General features: G+C 39.4%; 1 protein-coding gene across 13 annotated transcripts in view; it reads right to left on the bottom strand.

The window, feature by feature from the left end:
* The window catches only part of mark2a (MAP/microtubule affinity-regulating kinase 2a), a 42,538-nt gene that overhangs the window by 15,505 nt on the left and 7,187 nt on the right, over positions 1-19,846 (bottom strand). For 6 of the 13 annotated variants that reach the window (XM_036588384.1, XM_036588377.1, XM_036588379.1 and 3 more), the window contains exons 2-11: positions 6,837-7,010; positions 3,451-3,504; positions 3,069-3,117; positions 2,768-2,833; positions 2,354-2,424; positions 2,158-2,214; positions 1,818-2,054; positions 1,576-1,695; positions 618-756; positions 156-268 (exon numbers count right to left, since the gene is read on the bottom strand). In XM_036588384.1, the coding sequence (XP_036444277.1) occupies positions 156-268; positions 618-756; positions 1,576-1,695; positions 1,818-2,054; positions 2,158-2,214; positions 2,354-2,424; positions 2,768-2,833; positions 3,069-3,117; positions 3,451-3,504; positions 6,837-7,010 (1,080 nt within the window). Of the gene's footprint in view, positions 1-155; positions 269-617; positions 757-1,575; positions 1,696-1,817; positions 2,055-2,157; positions 2,215-2,353; positions 2,425-2,767; positions 2,834-3,068; positions 3,118-3,450; positions 3,505-6,836; positions 7,011-16,575; positions 16,660-18,680; positions 18,875-19,846 lie in introns of those variants that run through there. The other 7 variants (XM_036588381.1, XM_036588383.1, XM_036588382.1 and 4 more) reach the window with 5 other exon arrangements.

The raw sequence follows: 19,846 nt of genomic DNA, 5'->3' as shown, positions 1-19,846 counted from the left end.
AAAAAAAAAAAAAAACTGTACACACCACTTGTCTTTCTTTATCTGGTGTTTTTACGTGAGGCATTAATATTTCAAAGCATTTGCCGCAGGAAAAGTCCGAAAGATGATTCAAAGTAAAAAGAGGACTCTTGAGTCTTAGCCCCCATACTGCATACCTCGGAATTCCTATAGTCCAGTAATAGGTATGTTGCCATGACTTCGTCATATTTCTGGTTGACGAGTGAGTCTTGTATCTCATCTTGAGAGTATCCCATCTGCAGCATAATGTCTACGGATTGTTGAGACGAATAGACTGATTATAATCAAAAACAAGCATCAAAAAACCTCATGAAGTCAAAAAGAGACTGGCAGTAAAAATGTTAAGGACAAGCACATTCAACGCATATGAAAGACCACTGTATCTGCATTGAGGTGACAGAATACTTAAGAAAACGATTAGCAAAACAAACAAAACAAGACACCAACAGACAACAGACAGCTGAATCAACTCACAGAAAATGCCTTGAAATCTGCACTTGTAAGGTTTCATCCCAGCACCAAGACATAAAAGTACTACCCTCCTCTTCCTCTCCCCCCCTTCCCCCCCCAGCCCCACTAGCATCAGACGTCTGCCCCACCTCTCTTCCAACCCCCTGCACTGCTGGGGTGCTGACCTGTCCTCTTGGGGTCCTTGTAATCAGGCTGGGGCTCAACATAGGGCTTCAGCTCCTCCTCTTCATAGCCCACGTTCATCCACCGGTCCTTCATGATCTGCTGCTAGACATAACCAGAGAGACATGTGGAACAAGAATGAGAAGGTGTGGGCATAGGTTAGGGTTGACAAAGGGATGGCAGCAAGATGGAGTGGAACTAGCCTTGTAGTACAGTTATAGTCTAATGTTGAGTCTGTCTTCTTGCAAGAGATGTAGAGTGACAATAAAACATTCTGTGACTACGTAATTTTTAAATCTTTCTATGATCAGAAAGTGGAACAGACTGTAACGGGTTATTCATTGTAAAGCTGCACTGTCATTTTATTTTTGGTAAAATTGAAAGAAGTAGCATTGCTAAGAAAAAAAAACAAAAAAAAAAACAACGCTAAAATGTGCACTGCCGCGAGTCACCCTGTAAAGCCTGAAATCGTAATTTAAAAGTCAGGTGAGTCAGGTCAGATTTTGCGTGACTTTTTCAGACTAAGTCACGTCTTTACATATTAACATCACAAGCACAGGCTCAAAAAGAAGGTCCGGCTTGATATTTAGGTCTCAAACGCAAATTCAACGTGATACCGATGAAGATATAGTGACAACAGTAGATATTTCACTCGCGTCCTTGGAAGACATGACGTTCACCAAGTTTTTAACTCTTTCAACGTGTTCACAATTATTAGATTCATCCTCTCAGGGAAAGGGTTCAAAACACAAACGACGCTACAAAATGTTCGCCGCCACATTGCGTGCAATTACACATTTCCACCAGTGAGGTCTCCAAATCACCAAAGCTTACATAGTTAACTACTGGCGTATCAAACATGCATACAGCGAAACAAGCAGTCGTAGTCATGACTGAGAGCATCAGGTAGGTGCCAGTACTAACCTCAAGGCTGCCTCTCTTGGTTGGGTTGAGAATAAGGAATTTCTTCAGTAAGTTCTCACAGTCTGTGGACATGTAAAAGGGGATTCTGTACTTGCCTCTTAGAACACGTTCACGGAGCTCCTGCAAAATCAAATCAAGAAGACCTTTAGAACTTAGACAAAAAAGAGGGACGAGCACCTTTAGAACTGCTCTGAGCGCTATGGTGCTCCATCGAGAGATACCTTTCCTTTTACCGTCCTCACCTTTAGGTTCTGTCCATCAAACGGCAGCGAACCACTGACCAGTGTATACAAGATGACTCCCAAACTCCACACGTCCACCTCTGGGCCATCATACTTCTTCCCCTGAAAAAGCTCTGGAGCTGCATAAGGCGGACTGCCACAAAACGTGTCCAGTTTGTTGCCCAGAGTGAACTCATTACTAAAGCCAAAGTCAGCAATCTTAATGTTCATGTCTGCATCCAGGAGTAGGTTTTCGGCCTGTGCAGACGAAAAAGCCACATCTTAACAACCCTGCATTGTTAAAACAGGGTTAGTAATAAAAGAATGAATCATTTTTAAGCTAAAACAGAAAAAAAAATACCTTGAGGTCTCTATGAACGATGCACTTCTGATGACAGTACTGAACCGCTGATACAATCTGTGTACAAAAGGTAGAATGACTCAGAACCAATACTAAGAAACCACAGAAGAGCGGACATATTAAAGCTGTTTATATTTATTTCTATTAGTTAAAGTGCCTGATTCTCCCTACGAGTCTGTTCAAAGCTGAGACTTACCTGTCTAAATTTGGCTCGGGCTTCTTTCTCTTTCATTCGGCCATGGGCAACGAGGTAATCAAACACCTCTCCTATAGAGGAAGGAGCAAGAGAAAGGGAGAAGAGTCACACACACGGACAAATGCCTGATACAGAGAGTGACTCATGGACAGAACAGAGACAGAAAGAGAGAGCCAAAAGAGGTAGTTCACTAAAGAGCACTGCAGCAGCAGGAACCGCTTCAATATCCGGTCTGGAGCTCTACTCAACACATAAAACTAGAAATACTGAGTATACCTGGGCTATATACTTAAAACAGGAAAGGGAAGGTCCATCTCTGCTGATTGATAGACTGTTGTGTGTAGTGTATTTCACCACAAGATGATGGACAGATGAAGCAGTGACTTAGAAGGAGAGATGAGGGAGAGCTCTGACCTCCGCTGGCATACTCCATAACCAGGTAAAGGGTCTTCTCCGTCTCTATCACTTCAAATAATTTCACTAGTTGGGAGAGAAGAAAGAGATGAAGCAAAAATCCACCAAATGGGGAAAATAAGGTACAGCAGCTAAGCCATTTTATGAACTTCCTTCATCTGAGTAATAATTATGCTTATGGGAAATGACTCTGAAGAATATTTATGAAAGAAAAAAAAAAAGTCCAAAACAATCTGAAGGCACAGACAACAGAAAATTCAAGTTGAGCAACTTGTCAATTTGTCTTGTAAGTAAAGCTTACCAATATTTGGGTGATTCAACAGCTTCATGATCCTAACTTCTCGAAATAGCTGGAAAGAAGAAAGAGAAGCTGGTGGTTGATGTGCAGATGATGCGTATCACATCATATATTTGTGTTTGTGTACGGTAATGAATCCACCCAAAGTTTTAACCCAACCCCTCACCACAGGAAGCATTTGAGTCTAATTTCCTGTAATTAACTGCCTCTCCACAGAATAAAAGCGTTTCCAGGATGAGTGAGAGAAGTTGGGAAGACCTTATTTGAGGGTGTGGGGACGTGTACTACAAAATGACTACAGTCGTTTAAAAAAGTGTATTCTTCTCTGAAATGCAGTGTAAAAGTGCACAGCACAATGTGAAACAAATACAAAAGTCTCTCTCACCTTTTGGAGACTGGAGGAGTTGAGCTGAGTCTTGTCTATGATTTTCACAGCCACCTAAACAAAAGGGAAAACCATTTTAAAAGTCCTAAATAATTTAATGACCTGGTGGACAAAGAAAGAAATACTGCTTTCGTTATTGACAGCACTTCATATTAAATAAGAGTCAAAAGTCAACAATATCATTCCACCTTACACATTAAAGGAATGACTTTGTCAAAATATCAAATTTACACAATCTTCTACTTACTCCAGATCAGTGTCAAACAGCCAAAACATGCTGATGTCCATATTTTGCTTCATTAGTTTTATGCTTGAGCTACAAGGCTAAAGTTCATAAACACTAGAAATCATTCTTTCTGTATACACCTACGCAAAAGCTCAATTAAACCACAACCAGGTCCTCAGTAAAGTTGCGCAGACCTGTTGATGTGGTTTAGGACAGTGTGATAGCCACTTTAGACAACAGGTGCTATGTTGAAATTCAACTCCCGTTCATGTGCATGGTTGAAATTTCTGTGTTGAATGGCTTACCGCAGTGTTAAGCTACACTGTTTGTATTTATATATATTTGTTAATTTTTATAGTTCAGAATAAGTCATACTGTGGTCTAAACAACATTAACAAGTCTGCGCGACCTTAATGAGGACCTGGGGCCTGGGGTTTGTTTAGGAAAATAAAATCACCAGACTTCACATACTGGCAAAATGCTTCCTGAGCAATGGCTCTCTTGAGCATTAGTGCTTATATGTGACAAACTCGACAAACAATGCACCAAAAAAATTGTGTGACTTGAACTAAAGACTCGAGACTGCTGGCTGACATCAGCCTTGACTGATCCTAGTACAGATCACAATCTAACGTCATCAGGAAACAATTCACCATGCCACATGGAGATTACAGAGCGGTGCACAAACAATAAGCCTGCACACACATACACACAAGTTTCTCTCTTCTTCTGCCTCTTTATCCCCCTAAAGCTCTTCTGTGCAGTCACGTGGTGTGTTATCACAGTGTCAGACACCATGCAGTCACGCAGTCACACATTAGCAGGCCCAAGGGATCCAAAACTAGTTGAGTGAGGAGGAACTGAATGTTAAGTGTGCTGTGCTAAGTGGACCGCTATGCATCAAAATGGCTAGTGGAGGAACCGCCATGACTCAGACATGAACGGACTGTAATAACGCTGACTGTCAGCAGTGCAGTCTACTGGGAATGAATACGGCTGACCTGAGTAATTGGCTGCCTCTAGAGCTAATTAAGAGAACAGTAAATAAGGATGAAATAGATCACTGGTGCATTTTCTTTGAAATTTAGTTCATCCAGAACTTATTACAAAGCACTGTGGAGTGAGCCATCATTCACCTGTGTTGTTTCTCCCTGCCTCTGAACAAATACAGAACTGGAGTGGGTTACATCAGTTATGCAGAAGTGTGAAATTAAGTGACTTTTAAGCAAAGTCTTTGCTGAGTCCTTAGATAACTTTAGTTAGTTTCTGACTATTCTTTTACTACACTCAGTTGCACCACCAAACCATAATTAATGTGTATGAGCTAGTCAGAACTAACCAAAACTATTCCATGTACAGTTTATTCCAGTGGTTTCTGGCCAACTGACATGATGAAAGTAGCGTTAGTGTAGAAGATTCAGCATTCAGCGTCTCACTCAACTTGAGCTATGGATGTAAGCTTTATGTTTGTTTAGAGCTAAAAGTTTAAACCAACATCATGATTAGAACTGCAAGTAAAACCACAGCACACAGCATTTAGTACTTTTTGCCAAGTTATCTTATTCAAAAAAAGTCATGATTGTGATCTTCTTTGTGCCATCTGTGTGGTTACCATTGGTTTCCCCAATACTTAGCCTTACTTAGGGGTAGGTGGAAATAATTATTAGATACTAAGATCAACATAAAAACTAGTCTGTGTAGTGCAACTTGTTTTGATTTAGTAATGCGTAAACCTGAAATTAGTAAACACTAGGCTATATAACTACACACTTTAAATGTTATAAGTGTGTGTATTTCTTATCTGCAATTAATTGGATGACTGGATGTCATGAACTTCTGCAGAGACTGAAATGTCAAAATAAGCCAGAGTGCACATCCTTAGTTAAAATGGTCTGGGTCGGTTATACTAGCCATATGCAAGTTCTCTTTATAGAACCATTTCATGTGTGTGGTTCTATATAACATCAGTAAGGGATTTGATTTTGTTACGGTGTCAAGCTTGTAACAATAGAAGAATCCTTTTTGGTGCTATACAGAACCATTTTTAAGAAGGTTCTATAAAGAACCATATACAACACATTCTCCATCAATCTGAAGAACCCTTTTACCATGCAAAGAACCATTCAGGCATGTAATCGTTCTATACAAAACTCATGGTTATAAATAGAACCACTGACTTTACTAATAAACCCTTAAAGAACCATCTTTAAGTGTGCAGCTTACACTTGAACACACAGGACTGGTGCAACTGGCCCAGGCCATTTTAACTAAGGCTGTGCTTTCTGGCTTATTTTGATATTTCAGTATCTGCAGGTCATGATATCCAGATATCCAGTTAACTGCAGGTAATGAAAACACAAACTACAAAAATGTAAATAAATAAACAAACAAATAAATAAGGACTTTAGCCAAAAAAAATGTAGGTTTATAGGCTTACCCTTTTCGGTGACCGTACTAGTGTACAGCAGCACACAGACGAATACACTTAACACTAATTTTGAAAACAGCTAGGGACAAAAAAGATTATAGTGTCTGATAAGCTAATGAGCTAAAAGACCAAACCAGGTTGGATGCTGATGCTTGTCGTCTTTTCTCCTCAATGGACTATGAACCGACATGTTATTTTGCAGAGATTTATATTTTCATTCTTTCTGGAGCTAGCTAATATTACAGCTAGAGCAGTTAGCATAGTAGGCAATAAAGCCACGCTATCTGTTTTCCGCCACATCCATGATAACATGTCCCTAGCAGAGCGTTCACGTTCAGGCACTCGTGTTCTGAAGTAGCAAAGTATAACATACTTAGTCACAAATATGAGCAAAACCGCCACGTTTCACTAAATTGTGAGCCTGTTTCTTTTCTCTTATTTTCTCATGATAAAACATAATGAATATCCAAACAGCGAATTCGGTATTCAAACAATGGCACCTCAAATGGTTAACCGAGTACTCAAGTACCCGGGCACATCCCTTATTTTAACCACTGCATTTGTGTGCACCTAAGCATCAGAAATCATGCTATGGGAATGCAATCAGACCAGCACTGCACTTCCAACCGCCTACTTACATTAAATCTACTTGATTTGTATCACATAACTTTGTTCACTGCAGACACAGTGAAATGTGGTCAGGTACTAGTCTTGGGTGAAATTGATCCTCACCTCTTTCCCAGTGAGGACATGTCGAGCCAGCTTGACCTTGGCAAAGTTGCCCTTTCCAATGGTCTTCAGCAGCCGGTAATTACCGATGTGTGGCTGATCGTCTGATGTGGTGGCCTGCGGGTTTCGGCCGCGGTTCATGTTGGAGCGGCCCCCGGCCTTTGAGTCAGAGTGAGCCTGCAAAAACAAAACAGAACATGTTAATTCACTGCATTCTTTCTTCTTTTTGGTTAAGACTGTCCAGAACACATTTTCCACATGACCGAAAACAAAACAGTTAAACCTGCAGAGAAAAAGGGTTTGCAGTTTATTGGTTAATAATATCCTTGCAAGGGATTATGTAATGCCTATTGGATAGGACTGTCGCCAGGCTCACTCTGACCACACTAACAAGCAGAGAGAAGACACAGGAAGGGAGGGGTGAGTGAGATAGAGAGAGCCAAAGAGAAGGGGATAAAGAAATAAAAAGAAAGCAACCAAAAAGGACAGAGACAGAGTGCAAGAGGAAGCAAAGAACAGGAGAAAGAAATTGGACTAAGCTAGTAGTAGTTAAGGGAAAGGGAAGGGAAAAAGACAAAACATGAAAGCGCAAAATGTTTTCTTAAGCAAAGAGAGGGCAAGCACACTAAGGAACAAGAGAATGGACAGAACGAAAACGGGGATATCTGTTTACATATCAGCTCTCTCTGCGCTCATTCAGAAACAGTGTGCCAATTGTAGTCCTCTGCTCTCTGTGTTCTCACCCCTGCTCACTATGACCACAGTGTGAGGATATATTGTTAGCCAGTGAGGTGAGCACATAAACCTGGACAGACATGCTTTTGTAGCGAACACTGCATAGTTCACAGGAGAAGCTGTACCACTAAAACACTCTCAGGGTTACGATGATCCACGTAAAATAGGAACTGCAGCCCGCATCGTAATATTCTCTCATATCTGTCAGAACTTAATCTCATACCTCCAAACCGTGAAGCAAACAAAGTCATTAACTTTTCATGCAAGTTAATGTAAAAATTCTTTATTTCAGGAAATCAATGCACTTCCGTTGACCAACTGGCCCTTTGGCTGCAGTTTCCCAATGATGTTAGAAAATGTTTTTAAACTCTTATGACAAACTTCTTAATAAAACTGACAAACTTACAATCTGAAATCTTTAAAATCTTCACACAAAAAATACCAGCCAGATGACAAATACAGCATTTACAATTAGTCAGACTGGGCAGTCTTTGCAGGTTCGTTCTCTAGATTGAATTATATCATTCGAATTCATAGTATCTACCAAATATCTACCATACAGCCTCTTCTTCTGTGCTGGCCCTTGAGATTTGCGGGCCCCCAAGCAATTTAGTCATGCAGTCATCTCATTCCCCCAATGGGAAGGAACAAGACATACTTCCTACAAACTTCATGGATATATTAATTCTCTAAACTAAAACTGTTTGACATTTAATTTATTGTTCTGTTTTTTAAGAGGTCACTTGTAATGGTGTAACCTATTGAGAGTTAAACTGTCTTAACCACAACACAAGCGTTTTCTGCAGCAACAGATTACATGTTGAACATACTGTTGCAGAAGTGGCAGGGCAGAATGTAGTTTATGATGACATTCATTTTCTCAAACAATCCATGCAGCCTTTTTTCTGGTTTTTGAGCACTGTCATTTAAAACGATAGGTCTATTTCCTATGAATCACATAGCAACTTTTTGCAGACACAGAGGAATTTAAGTCACATTTAGGCCAGACACACAGTATTTTGTTTTTTCATGTGACATACACCTTAAGTGCATTAATTAATTTTATTCATCTAGTTGTAGTGATTAACTGCTTTGGGCAAAGTATTTTGTGCAGTTCTTTTCTAATACAACAGGGTTGAAAAACAACAATAAATAAATTATAAAATTTCTTCAAATAGGATTATTTCAGACCAACTTGAACATACATGATTGCACTGTAGAGACCTGACTCACCATTAGAGTCTGTAACAGAACATGAGTTCGGCTGTGTGCTGGGCTGTTTGTTCTGTCTACTGATGAGTTAAGATTGCTGTAATTATCTGCTTGCAACAAGCAAACTGCAAAGGGAAGTTTTTTTTATTACAAGGTTCACAGCAGGACATATCTTAGAGCATTAAACCTAGGCCTTACAAAGTCAGCTATTGCACAACGCTGTTGTGGTCTACTTCTGACATGCACACACATACACACAAAACACAGACCAAACCAGTTGCTGAGAAGCTTTCAAAATAAATTAGTTCACTTACTTCAGCAATGGAACAACAATGGGGTAACAGGATAGTTGAAATAATGCTCATAAGTTTTAAAGTCAACCTGAAATCAAAAAGTGACCCTTTTACCTTCTTAGTTCATTTGCTTGGTCATATTAATCATGATTCATATCATCTCATTTGAAAGATACTTAGCTTTCTTATAAATGTAATGTTTTTTTGTCTGCCTCTAAACCGTGTTCTGAGTTCTGATTACATCACCGTGCATCAGCAGGCAGGGATAAATAATAACTAGTATCATCACGTTTTGCTTCCACCATTTCCTCCCACCAATCCCCAATTACTGTTGAGTGAAAAGCCTCAGTTAGCACACAGAACCTCCCTGATAGAAAACTGCATTATTATTTCCGATTCATGTTGCCTTTAAGCATTACACAATTGTGAGCCTTTGCTAAAAGATCATCAGTCTGTCTACAGTAAATTCACAAAGACTCAGTCATCACTGCTCACATAAACAAAGAAGTGGCTCATCACTTCTCTTTATCTTCAGCACTCTATAGAGGGAAACTGATCAGAACACATTCAAGCCTTCTCTGTCTAACTGACACGCAGCAAGTATGTGCTGGTAACACTGCAGAGTGGTGTACAACTTGAAGCCTACTAATCTGTAGTGAAGACCTGCAGCAAGACAGCAATGCAGTCTTCATTCTCACACAGCTCTGACCTTCACCACAGTCTGCTCTGCTGCCTCAGAGTCCCGCACTCAGAACCACACACATCTAAACAAACTTATACAAGGCATAGTGGTGGGCGATATGTATTGTTTATACTAGGCATGCACCAAAATTTTGGCCACCAAAACTGGTTAAAAGTGGCGCTTTTGATTTTCAGCTGAAGAAGGGTAAAAAACAGTACAGTAGGTAAAAAAAAACACACACAAAAAAATTAGTCAAAATCTAACACTTAAATCACTTGAATCATAATGAAAACAAGAAACAGTGCTTCAAATGGTGTTTCTCTTTGGCTCCCATGCACAGAGCAGTGCAGACACATTCAAACAATTTGAAACAGATCAACAATTATGAAAAAATGTCAGCCATCCTGTTGTTTCCGTTTTATTAATAACTCTTAATCTTGAATTTTCAATCTGAACATATCAGTTAATAAAAACAAACAAAATTTGTACACATAGAAGGCAGGTGGATTCTGCAGGGGAGATCTGTTGTCTGAAATAGCTGTCTGCTGCATTTAGGTACACAATGAAGTCGTTTTTGTAGTTTAAAGTAAGTCAAACTGTGCCCTAAACCACACTGTCAAGTCAGAACAACCATAATAAAGAGCTGGATGTGGTTTGAGCAGGTAGAGAGAAGTCTGAAGTGTTTACAGAAAAGATTTGCGCGATTAATAAATTCTAGTGTTTGTTAGTCACATTAGCCTTGTAGCTAAGAAATATAATTTGTAGGGATGCACTGATATGGGAATTCTGGGCCGATGCCAATATCTGATATTTTACATGTATATCTCTGTTAATGCTGGTATAAATCTCAGTGAATGCGAGTTTACAGTCTATGTAGAATGTGGCAGAATTATGGAGAAAATTTTGTAGCACTGAAATCCATAAAAACAAATGAAGCACAAGTATGAACTGAACAGCTCAGAAACATGCACGTCAGGAACTATGACGATGCACAAACACCACACCTTACTGACTGTTCCTTAACTACATTAAAGGGAAGAGAAAATACTACCCAGAGGAACAGGAAGCTTTTCTCACACACTCATAAATCTCCAGTCATCAACGTTCAGCAAAAGAGAGGCGAAGCCTAACATCACACACTGGACACACTGCTCTCGTCTGTCTCTCGACTAACCTGCCTCCATCTGGACAACATATAATTACAGAACTCTGAGCAGACACAGCTTAGCCACTGACACAAACCACTGAATATGAGACGGAAGTCTGAAAGAACGCCCAGAGCTCAGATCTTTACAATACATTCCTTATAGAATGTCAATTTTTAAAAATGTAGGGCCATCATGATTACACATTAAACAAACAAACAAATAAATATCACATACATACATTCATAGATACATAACTTGCCTTCCTAAGTCAAAAGCACTTTTCCACAGAATATGAGTATTCACCAACACAGAAATTCACACAGGATTCATAGAAAATGGAGTTATATGTTTATCTTGTTTTACAGTAGGTGAATTTTGCAGGAATCTTTGCTGATGTAGGAGCACACTGTTCATAAAAAATGAGTATTCATTTTATAAATATTTGTGTATTGTCATTGGTATGTACATAAAGGACATTGTACGTAAAAGACATCTGTGGCATCGGGCCACAATTCCCATGTTGGTGCATCCCCACTTTTTTTTCCCTGTCATTTTACTGTAGACATTTTTACATTTTAAGCTGTATCCTTCAGGTAGGACGGGACAATGCACACTGGCTTGAAATGGGCCAGAGAGAATACAAATAAATGCTTCTTTAAACACCTTCATAGTTACGAAAGAACGCAAAAACGTTTTCAGAGGATAAGAAGGAATATTTACTGTCATTGTAATTCATGCCATGGGATTAATACAGCCTGGGGATATTTCACACTCATTTTACAGCAGATAAAAGCCATTGGAATCTTTCCTCATGTTGGAGCGTGCAGTCTACATATTACTGACATGTGGGATTTGGACGAAACATCAGTAATAATTATATTACCCCACCTCCCCATGTAAAACTAATCCTGTCCGAATTGTACTTTACCACACAGTGTATTTTAATTAAGTATTTTAAAGGCTTTCTTATCTTTTTCCAATTTAATATTTTGTAACCTTTAAAAACCTATTTATAATTTAAAAGTTCAGCTAAATCTATTTTTAATTAAAAAAAAATACGAGTGTTCCATAAACTATCTATACAATACAAACAGAATATTCATCTATTAATAGAATCCAAAGAGACAACCCTAGAGGTAAACCTCAAAGACTCATGACAGAGTTAAGGACGGACGTGTTCCAAGCTGCTAAAGGTCTGCAGCAGTTTAAAGCAAGAGCCTACGTGTTGATAGCATGAATGGATGACCCAGAGGATGGTTACAGAGGCCAGAGGATCTCGGCCTAAAATAGGACGCACATGCTGGCCTGGCCTCTCTAGGGGTCCGAGCTGAGAGGAACAGCTTCCCCAAACACACAGCACAACAGGAAGTTGGTGTAATTTGCGGAAGTACAGTAACAAGTGGGGAGGGGGTGGCATATAGGCAACATAGTGCAAAAGCCGTGTAGGAGTCCGGAAGCAACGTGTCTGGGTTTGTCTGGAGGAGTGGCTGAGAGAGAAGGAGAGAGCCCTGAAAGAAGTCTACTTCAGACAAGCTCTGACATGCCAAGACAGCTGGAAAAAGACAATGGAACTGTGTGGGAGTGATTACACGAACGAGACAGAGGCATCCTAAAAGTTTTCACCAGTCTGACAGCCCAAGGAGAGTTCAGAGCAACATGCAAGTTACATTAGTGTTTTTACCACACATGGACTCTTCATTGTGAACTGCCAGTCAAACACATTTGAGAAATGAGGCTCTGCATGGTCTATGACTCTTAAGACTGTTAAAAATGGCTGTACATGCATAGACAAGGTCCCCATCTGTTTTTCCACAAAACAAAACAATTAAAACTCTTTTTTTTTTTTGGGTCTGAAAAATAAAAATAAATTCATAATTAAATACCAATAATAAATCAGTGTTCTGGTCTTCCAAAAAAACTGTATTCAGATACTACCATAATAATCATTAATAAATGAAGCCAATATGGCTCCCTCAAGACAAAAAAGGAAAGAAAACATCTAACAGCATGAAAGGAAGTCTTAATTGCCACATCGCTTTCCGAAAGGTTATAAGCCAATGGCCAACAATTACTAGGGTTAAATATCTTCCATTGATTCCTAAAAAGAATCAAGTGAAAGTCATTTAACTTATCAAGAACTGAATATCTGCACAATCAAATTGCTCATTTCCATTCTCTGCATAAATGTAGCTTTGAATGGGACCTCTAGCAACATGCTTCTAGAAGCATGATGGCAAGCAGCAAAATATGCACTCAAATCGAAACAAAAAAAACAAATATATGCAAATGATTAAATACCCCTGGTCAAAGTGAATGTTCTACTGATTTTCTACGTGAAACACACCTTTCAGGGAACAAACTTAAACATGGCATTTTTGCACATTTTAGAGCACAATTTCTATTAATTTGCTGAGTTGAACATATTGGGAAAAATAAAACAGGGCAGATTTTATTTTTTTCTTTTTTCTCCAATATGTTACATTCAGAAAACAAACAGTAATTATATGTCAAATTTAAGTTTGTTTCCCATGCAGAAATGTGTTCTCTGTAGAAGAAATATATTTATTTTCACTTAGAAAATCAACAAAACGTTCTTTGACCAGGGGCACCTAAACTTTTGCATCGTGTGTATATACCTCCTCTGGCATTAACATCAGCACAAAAACTGCGCGCTGGGAGCTTCATGGCACAGGTTTCCATGGCCGAGCAGCTGCATGCAAGCCTTACATCACCAAGCACAATACCAAGCATTGGATAGAGTGGTGCAAAGCACGTCGCCACTGGACCCTGGTGCAATGGAAGCCTATTCTGTGGAGTGACGAATCTGGCAGTCTGATAGGCGTATCTGGGTTTGGCTAATGTCAGGAGGATGCTACCTGCCTGACTGCATTGTGTCAACCGTAAAGTTTGATGGAGGAGGGATAAAGCTGTGGGCCCCTTAGTTCCAGTGAAGGGAAATCTTAATGCTTCAGCATACCAAGGCATTTTGGACAATTGTATGGTTTCAACTTGGTGGGAACAGTTTGGGGAAGACCCTTTTCTGTTTCAGTATGACCAAGCAAGGTCCATAAAGGCATGGTTGGGTGAGTTTGGTGTGGAAGAACTTGACAGGTCCACAAAGAGCCCTGACCTCAACTCCATCGAACACCTTTGGGATGAACTAGAACGGAGATTGCCAGGCCCTCTCACCCAACATCAGTGTCTGACCTCACAAATACTCTTCTGGATGAATGGGCAAAAATTCCCACACTCAAAAATCTTGCAGAAAACCTTCCCAGAAGCGTGAAAACTGTTATAGCTGCAAAAGGGGACCAACTCCATATTAATACCTAAAGATTTAGAATGGGATGTCATAAAAGCTCCCTAGGTGGAATGTGTAGGTGTCCTGATACTTTTGTCCATACAGTGTATTATCATAAAGGCAACAACGCACTGAGACATATGACCAGGCAAAAATATGAAAGTGCATCATCAGGTGCTGACCATCTCTGGTATTGACAGTTCAAACCCAACACATGGAAACAGTTTTCCACAAGATAGTTTCATACTTGCTTTGACAACATTTCAAAAAGCCCTTCATGCTACAGACAATTACCAACAATAATGTGATTGGCTAGTTTTAACACAAAGCACAGCTGGATCAGGGCTGTGTTCACACTATCAACACGGCTATGTATCGTGGATAAACTCGAGCTGTACTGATATTTAAGAATTTAATTTTAAATGGTGCGTTTAAGTGACCATATGCCTTTATTATGTTTATTTTTTAAAAATAAATAACTTAAAATATTCCATTTTGTCTATAACGATACAACAATAATGCCTCCAAAACTTCACCAAGCTTTTCGGTAGTGACAATTTTAGCGAATTTGGAGCAGAACTCAAAAATGGTAGCCAGTAAACGACTAGCAAACATATCCTTGAACAGTTACACACACATATAATAATAATTTCAAAAAACTTTTACAAAAAAGTAATGAAAACACAGCACAAGAAAGTTCACTTAATTGCAGAAAATGTGTGTTTTTATAGGGACAGTAGTTAAGGTTACACACAGATTTTCAGACTTTGGGACACATTTACATCAAAACAAAGGGATCTAACTGCTCACCATGTGGCCACGAGAGACAGGGATGCAGTCTCACTTCCTGCTCTAAAATGCAGGCGTGTGGCTAAAATAAGGCTGCGAATAGACACAAAAACTATTTCGGTAGTGACAAACATGGGACAGCATTATTACGTTTTTATTTAAATAAACTGTTTCACTTTCACAGAGGTGGTTTAGTTTGTGAATGTAGCGAGTTAGTAGTATGTAGCTGCAATAGTTACCATTTCTCTGGTAGCATTTTGGTCTGCTTTGTATTGTAGCACTGTAAAAGACTCCCTTCATTTTTCTCCTGTGCTCTGCTGAGCTCCCCACTTCCTTTTTAGAACTATGAAACTAAAGATACCAGGTCAGAAAGTGAATAATTGCACATACTGTCATAGATTTTTGTATTTTATTTTCTATTTCTGGGCAACAATTTGGCTTGTTTAAAAAAAACGAAAGTCAACGATGAAAACGAACAAACAGAACTGTGTGTATTTCTGATCATTTCAAGTTCAGAACCAATGTTTCAACTGTTCAGAGTTTGCAGCACTAGTTCAAAGGGGAAACGTTAAGCACCACTGTGAAACAAATCACTTCAAATTAGCCTATACACAAACTTCAATTCTGAGAATAAAATAAACCCAAAACTCAACTTGAAAGTGGTTGTCCATTCCCTGACAGCACAAGAGCACAAAGTGCTTATTAAGAATAACCTTTGTTGTTTATTTTCATTTTAACCAACTATTTTATTAGTTGCCTGAATTAACCAGTAACAGTTAAGCATTTAAACGTAACCATTGTAACCATTTACTTTTGTTAGTTTATCTGGACTTTTGTAAGCAAGAAAAGAAAGATGTAACTGGACCTTCCCAAGTTTTCGTTAAATACACCTGTTGTACGGATATTGCGTCACTTGTATTGCAATCAGGATGTTGCTGACAATACCCAGCCCTAAACTGGATTAGACCACTTTTCTCATGGCAAGGCAGTGTTTGCATACAAAAGAGAACCATGGTGATATCAAGTATGCTGTTCACCATCAATAGTACCCTAACAAGTGCTTTAACACCAGTGTCCCAACTTATTTTACTTAAGTATTTACTTCCTCAGAGCAATCAGGCAGTTGTTAATGCCGAAAGCTGTATCAGCTTATTTTAGTGATAGCAGGTTTCAGAGATACCTGGTAGCTGATAGGGGGTGAAAAACTAAGATGGCTATCTATGCCCAGCAAAATATGCACTAAACTAAAAATATTGAGTAAGTAAGATTAGAGAGATGTTTTTGTCCCGACTGTTTTCGTTGGCACAATGTCTTTAGGCCTAAATCCTGATGACAAACACAGTACGATTTTAAGTAAAAGACAAAAATGGCAAGATAAATGAAGACAGGTCAGTAGTAGTTCCACAGCATCTACTCAAATCAGTGTAGAGCAGTTTCCTGTGCCACACCCATTCAGCAAACAGAAAAACAAAAACTTCTGCCAAAGATTGACCGAGTGGAAGTATCTCCAAAGTTACATATAGAGATATACATTAGACGTACACATTCACATTGTTACAAACATGTAAAACTCAAACTATACCGATGAAGATGCGCCTTAGACTCCGACAACAGCATGAGAGCAGCTTGTTTACTGCAGGATTACAGAACCACCCCACGCATAGCTAAGTTTCTATGAGCTACAGATGAACTAGCTCTACCTGTCTCCTTGGAAAAACCAGTTTGTTCTAACACCGTTGCTTACTTTTTCCGTTCACACCACTGGAGTAACCAGGCAGAGATTCACAGCAGGTTAAAGGAATGGTTGAACAAAGCAAAAATAAATAAATAAATAAATAAAAAAAGTACACAATTTTCTCTTTACACCAAACACAGTCGATCAGCAAGACATTTTTGGCATCCGAGGTTTATGTTTTTAAGTATTGCACTGAAATAAAACAATATTAATGTAGCTAAATAATGGAAGTCTACGTTAGTGAAAATCACTGCATGATGTTTGATTAAATGCAGGATAGGTTGGGCTTGGGATAGACAGATATTAGGGAGGCATAATACGCAACATTTTTAATACTTTGTGTAATATTTCATTGACATTAATTAGGAATAAAACAATATCTTGGCAAATAAGTTAACAGTTAAACTTTAGTTAGTCTACTGCACGCTCTGTCACTGAACATAAATCATAAACAGCAATTTTACTAATTTATGAAACACAAGAGCTGCACAGCACAGCAGGAAAGCAGCAAAGCAAATCACGTGATTTCGAAAGCCTGCCGTTAACGACTGGCGAAAATGGCCAGTCATGCTTAGTGCTTCTGATCTAAAACGCACTTCACTTAGCTGTAAGGTCATGGGTGGGGGGAATCCTAGTTATGGCAATGACATGTCTACTGCAGTCAGCATGTTACCATCACAGTGCTGCAGGAAGTGTTCCGACACAGAATCAATGCTGCTCCTCAATCAAATTGCACTGAATAATGAAACGAGACTCCAATTTTAAAGGGGATCCATTATGCTCATTTTCAATATTCATAATTTTGTTTTTGGGGTCTACTAGCATAGATTTACATGCTTCAGTGTTCCAAATACATTATTTTTCTCATACTGTACATCTCCATTCACCCTCTGTCTGAAATGCTCTGTTAGAGCTCCCACCTCCCTTGTCAACAACCAGAGCAGTTCCACCCCTGTCTTGCAGTCTGCAGACTGGGACACGCAGCAGCAGACAGGATGAAGCTTGCATTTTAGCTGCATTCACACAGAGTTGTGTGATACTGTAGATACCATGATAAGCCCAAAATTGGCAAACCATAAACAGCCCTGCCCTCAAGACAAGTTCTCAAATACTGAAAAGCTTAAAAAAATTCTTTAAAAAGAAGCCTTTTATACAGCTGTGCACAGCAGCAATCACAAGTATGGAGCGAGTCTATTGTTTGCCGCTAGCCACATATATGAAGCATGACAGATATTCTTTGTTTGCCAGCTAGTTTTGGTGATTATTACCATCGCAAAGTAATAATCACTGTGTAGTGCAGGGTTGGTGATTATTACTTTGCAGTGGTTTGCCTTTTTACTTTTTTTGTTGCACTTTGCTGGACAAAACAGATTTAACATAATTTCTGAAGAAAACTAGAAAGAACAAATGGAAATCCATCCAACGAGCAAAAGGGTAAACTCAGAGCAGTAAATTTAACTTAGCAAACCTGGAATAGCAGGCTTACATTTGTTATAACAGCAAACGGTGAAATATTACTTTAGACACAAACCACAAAGAGCAAAATATAATATAAATAACAGGAGAGGTTGAGAGAATGACCCAAAACTGGTTACATAGAAAACTGAAGAAGCCACTGAAGTGCGCGTTAGCATTTACACAGTTTCAGTACGCTGTACACTTCAAATGACGAAGGAACTAAACAAAGCAGAACTACTGCCGAACACGCTGTTGTAGATATACCTAAAAAGTATTTGATATACGTCTCAGCACTGCTGGAAGCAGGCTCTGTGCAGTGGATCAATCACATTCAAGGGGAAGTCTCAGAGCAAATGCTGTGGTGATTAGGAGATCTGTTTTGCAAGCAGTGCAAACCACACTGAACCAAAACTCAATCCACGGCATCGTTTTTGGACAAAAAGACAATCTGGCTTACAACCATCACTTGCATTCAAAGCACAATGCCAGCTTACCTGTCAGAGCTTTACAAGACCAATCCAGTACTTTCAATGGAGTTGAAAGCAAAATGGCATACATCATGAGAAATCTTTGCTCCAGACTGCTTGTCAACAGATCATTTACATATCAGCTTTGCTAATATTTGACAATCTGTGGTTCACCACTCAGCTGACACGTCAGTCCATAAGACCAGAACGACTGTGCATAAGAAAAAAGTAACAAAAAACAAAAACAGCCATGAGGGGAGGGAAAACATTCAAGAGACTGAATGGTTATGGCAGCACTGCTGCGATCTGAAGAGCTGAATTTCACCTTCACTTAGCAGCGTCTCTCTTAGAACTTTCCTGTTGCCATAGAGATCTGCTGCTCAAAACAGTTCTCGGCCCCCCTCGACCACACACTTCAGCCTTACTGCCGCCTCTTGTCTCACACTCTGCTCTTCCAAATAGATCACAGCCGTACCAGCAGGTCTCAATGACATATGACTTTACACACAAACAACTTGGCTGGGACACACAACTTTGTCACTGTGGTGCTAGGGACCCCCTGTTTGTTTAAAGCCACACATGGCTTACACTTTTAATCGTTTCTGATCAATGATAGAGTCAACAAGACAACATGAACAGACCTGAACTGTGAAACTGACAACTGCCTTTCAACACAAAGCACACTTAATAACACCAAATGTAAGAAATGCTGCCTGTTCATTTTATTAAAATGCACTAACTTTGCTCTAAGAAGGTCACAGAAAGATCTGATCTGAGATGGTAGTAAGCAAACACAAGGGTCCACTAGCATAAGCAGGAGGGGTAAATAAAAGAGATGTGCGAGCCAGCTCGTCATTTATCAGGGTATTAATATCACACAGCAGTTATTTTCAGAGCAGGGCAGTAGCAGCCAGAACACAAATAGAGACCAGCTGAACCCTCCCCTTGACTCCTTCCCCTCCTCCTCATCCGTGAAACACCACTATGTTTCCATCCCTAAGGTGCAGGGACCCCACACAAAGTTCAGGCTTTATGTAGTTTGGCCTAACTGCTTCCTTCTGTGCGACTACAAGGCTTTGTGACAAGAAAGCACAACTGCCAACACAAAAAAGAACGTCAACCTATAATCTAGATATGCATCAGTAGCTGCGGTAACACAGTAATTGAGGTAGCATGGGAAATGGTATAATTTT

Source organism: Colossoma macropomum, unplaced genomic scaffold (assembly GCF_904425465.1).
Source record: "Colossoma macropomum unplaced genomic scaffold, Colossoma_macropomum, whole genome shotgun sequence".
Classification (NCBI taxonomy): domain Eukaryota; kingdom Metazoa; phylum Chordata; class Actinopteri; order Characiformes; family Serrasalmidae; genus Colossoma; species Colossoma macropomum.
The sequence above is the reverse complement of the archived record's forward strand: the minus strand, read 5'-3'. Positions and strand labels throughout refer to the sequence as shown.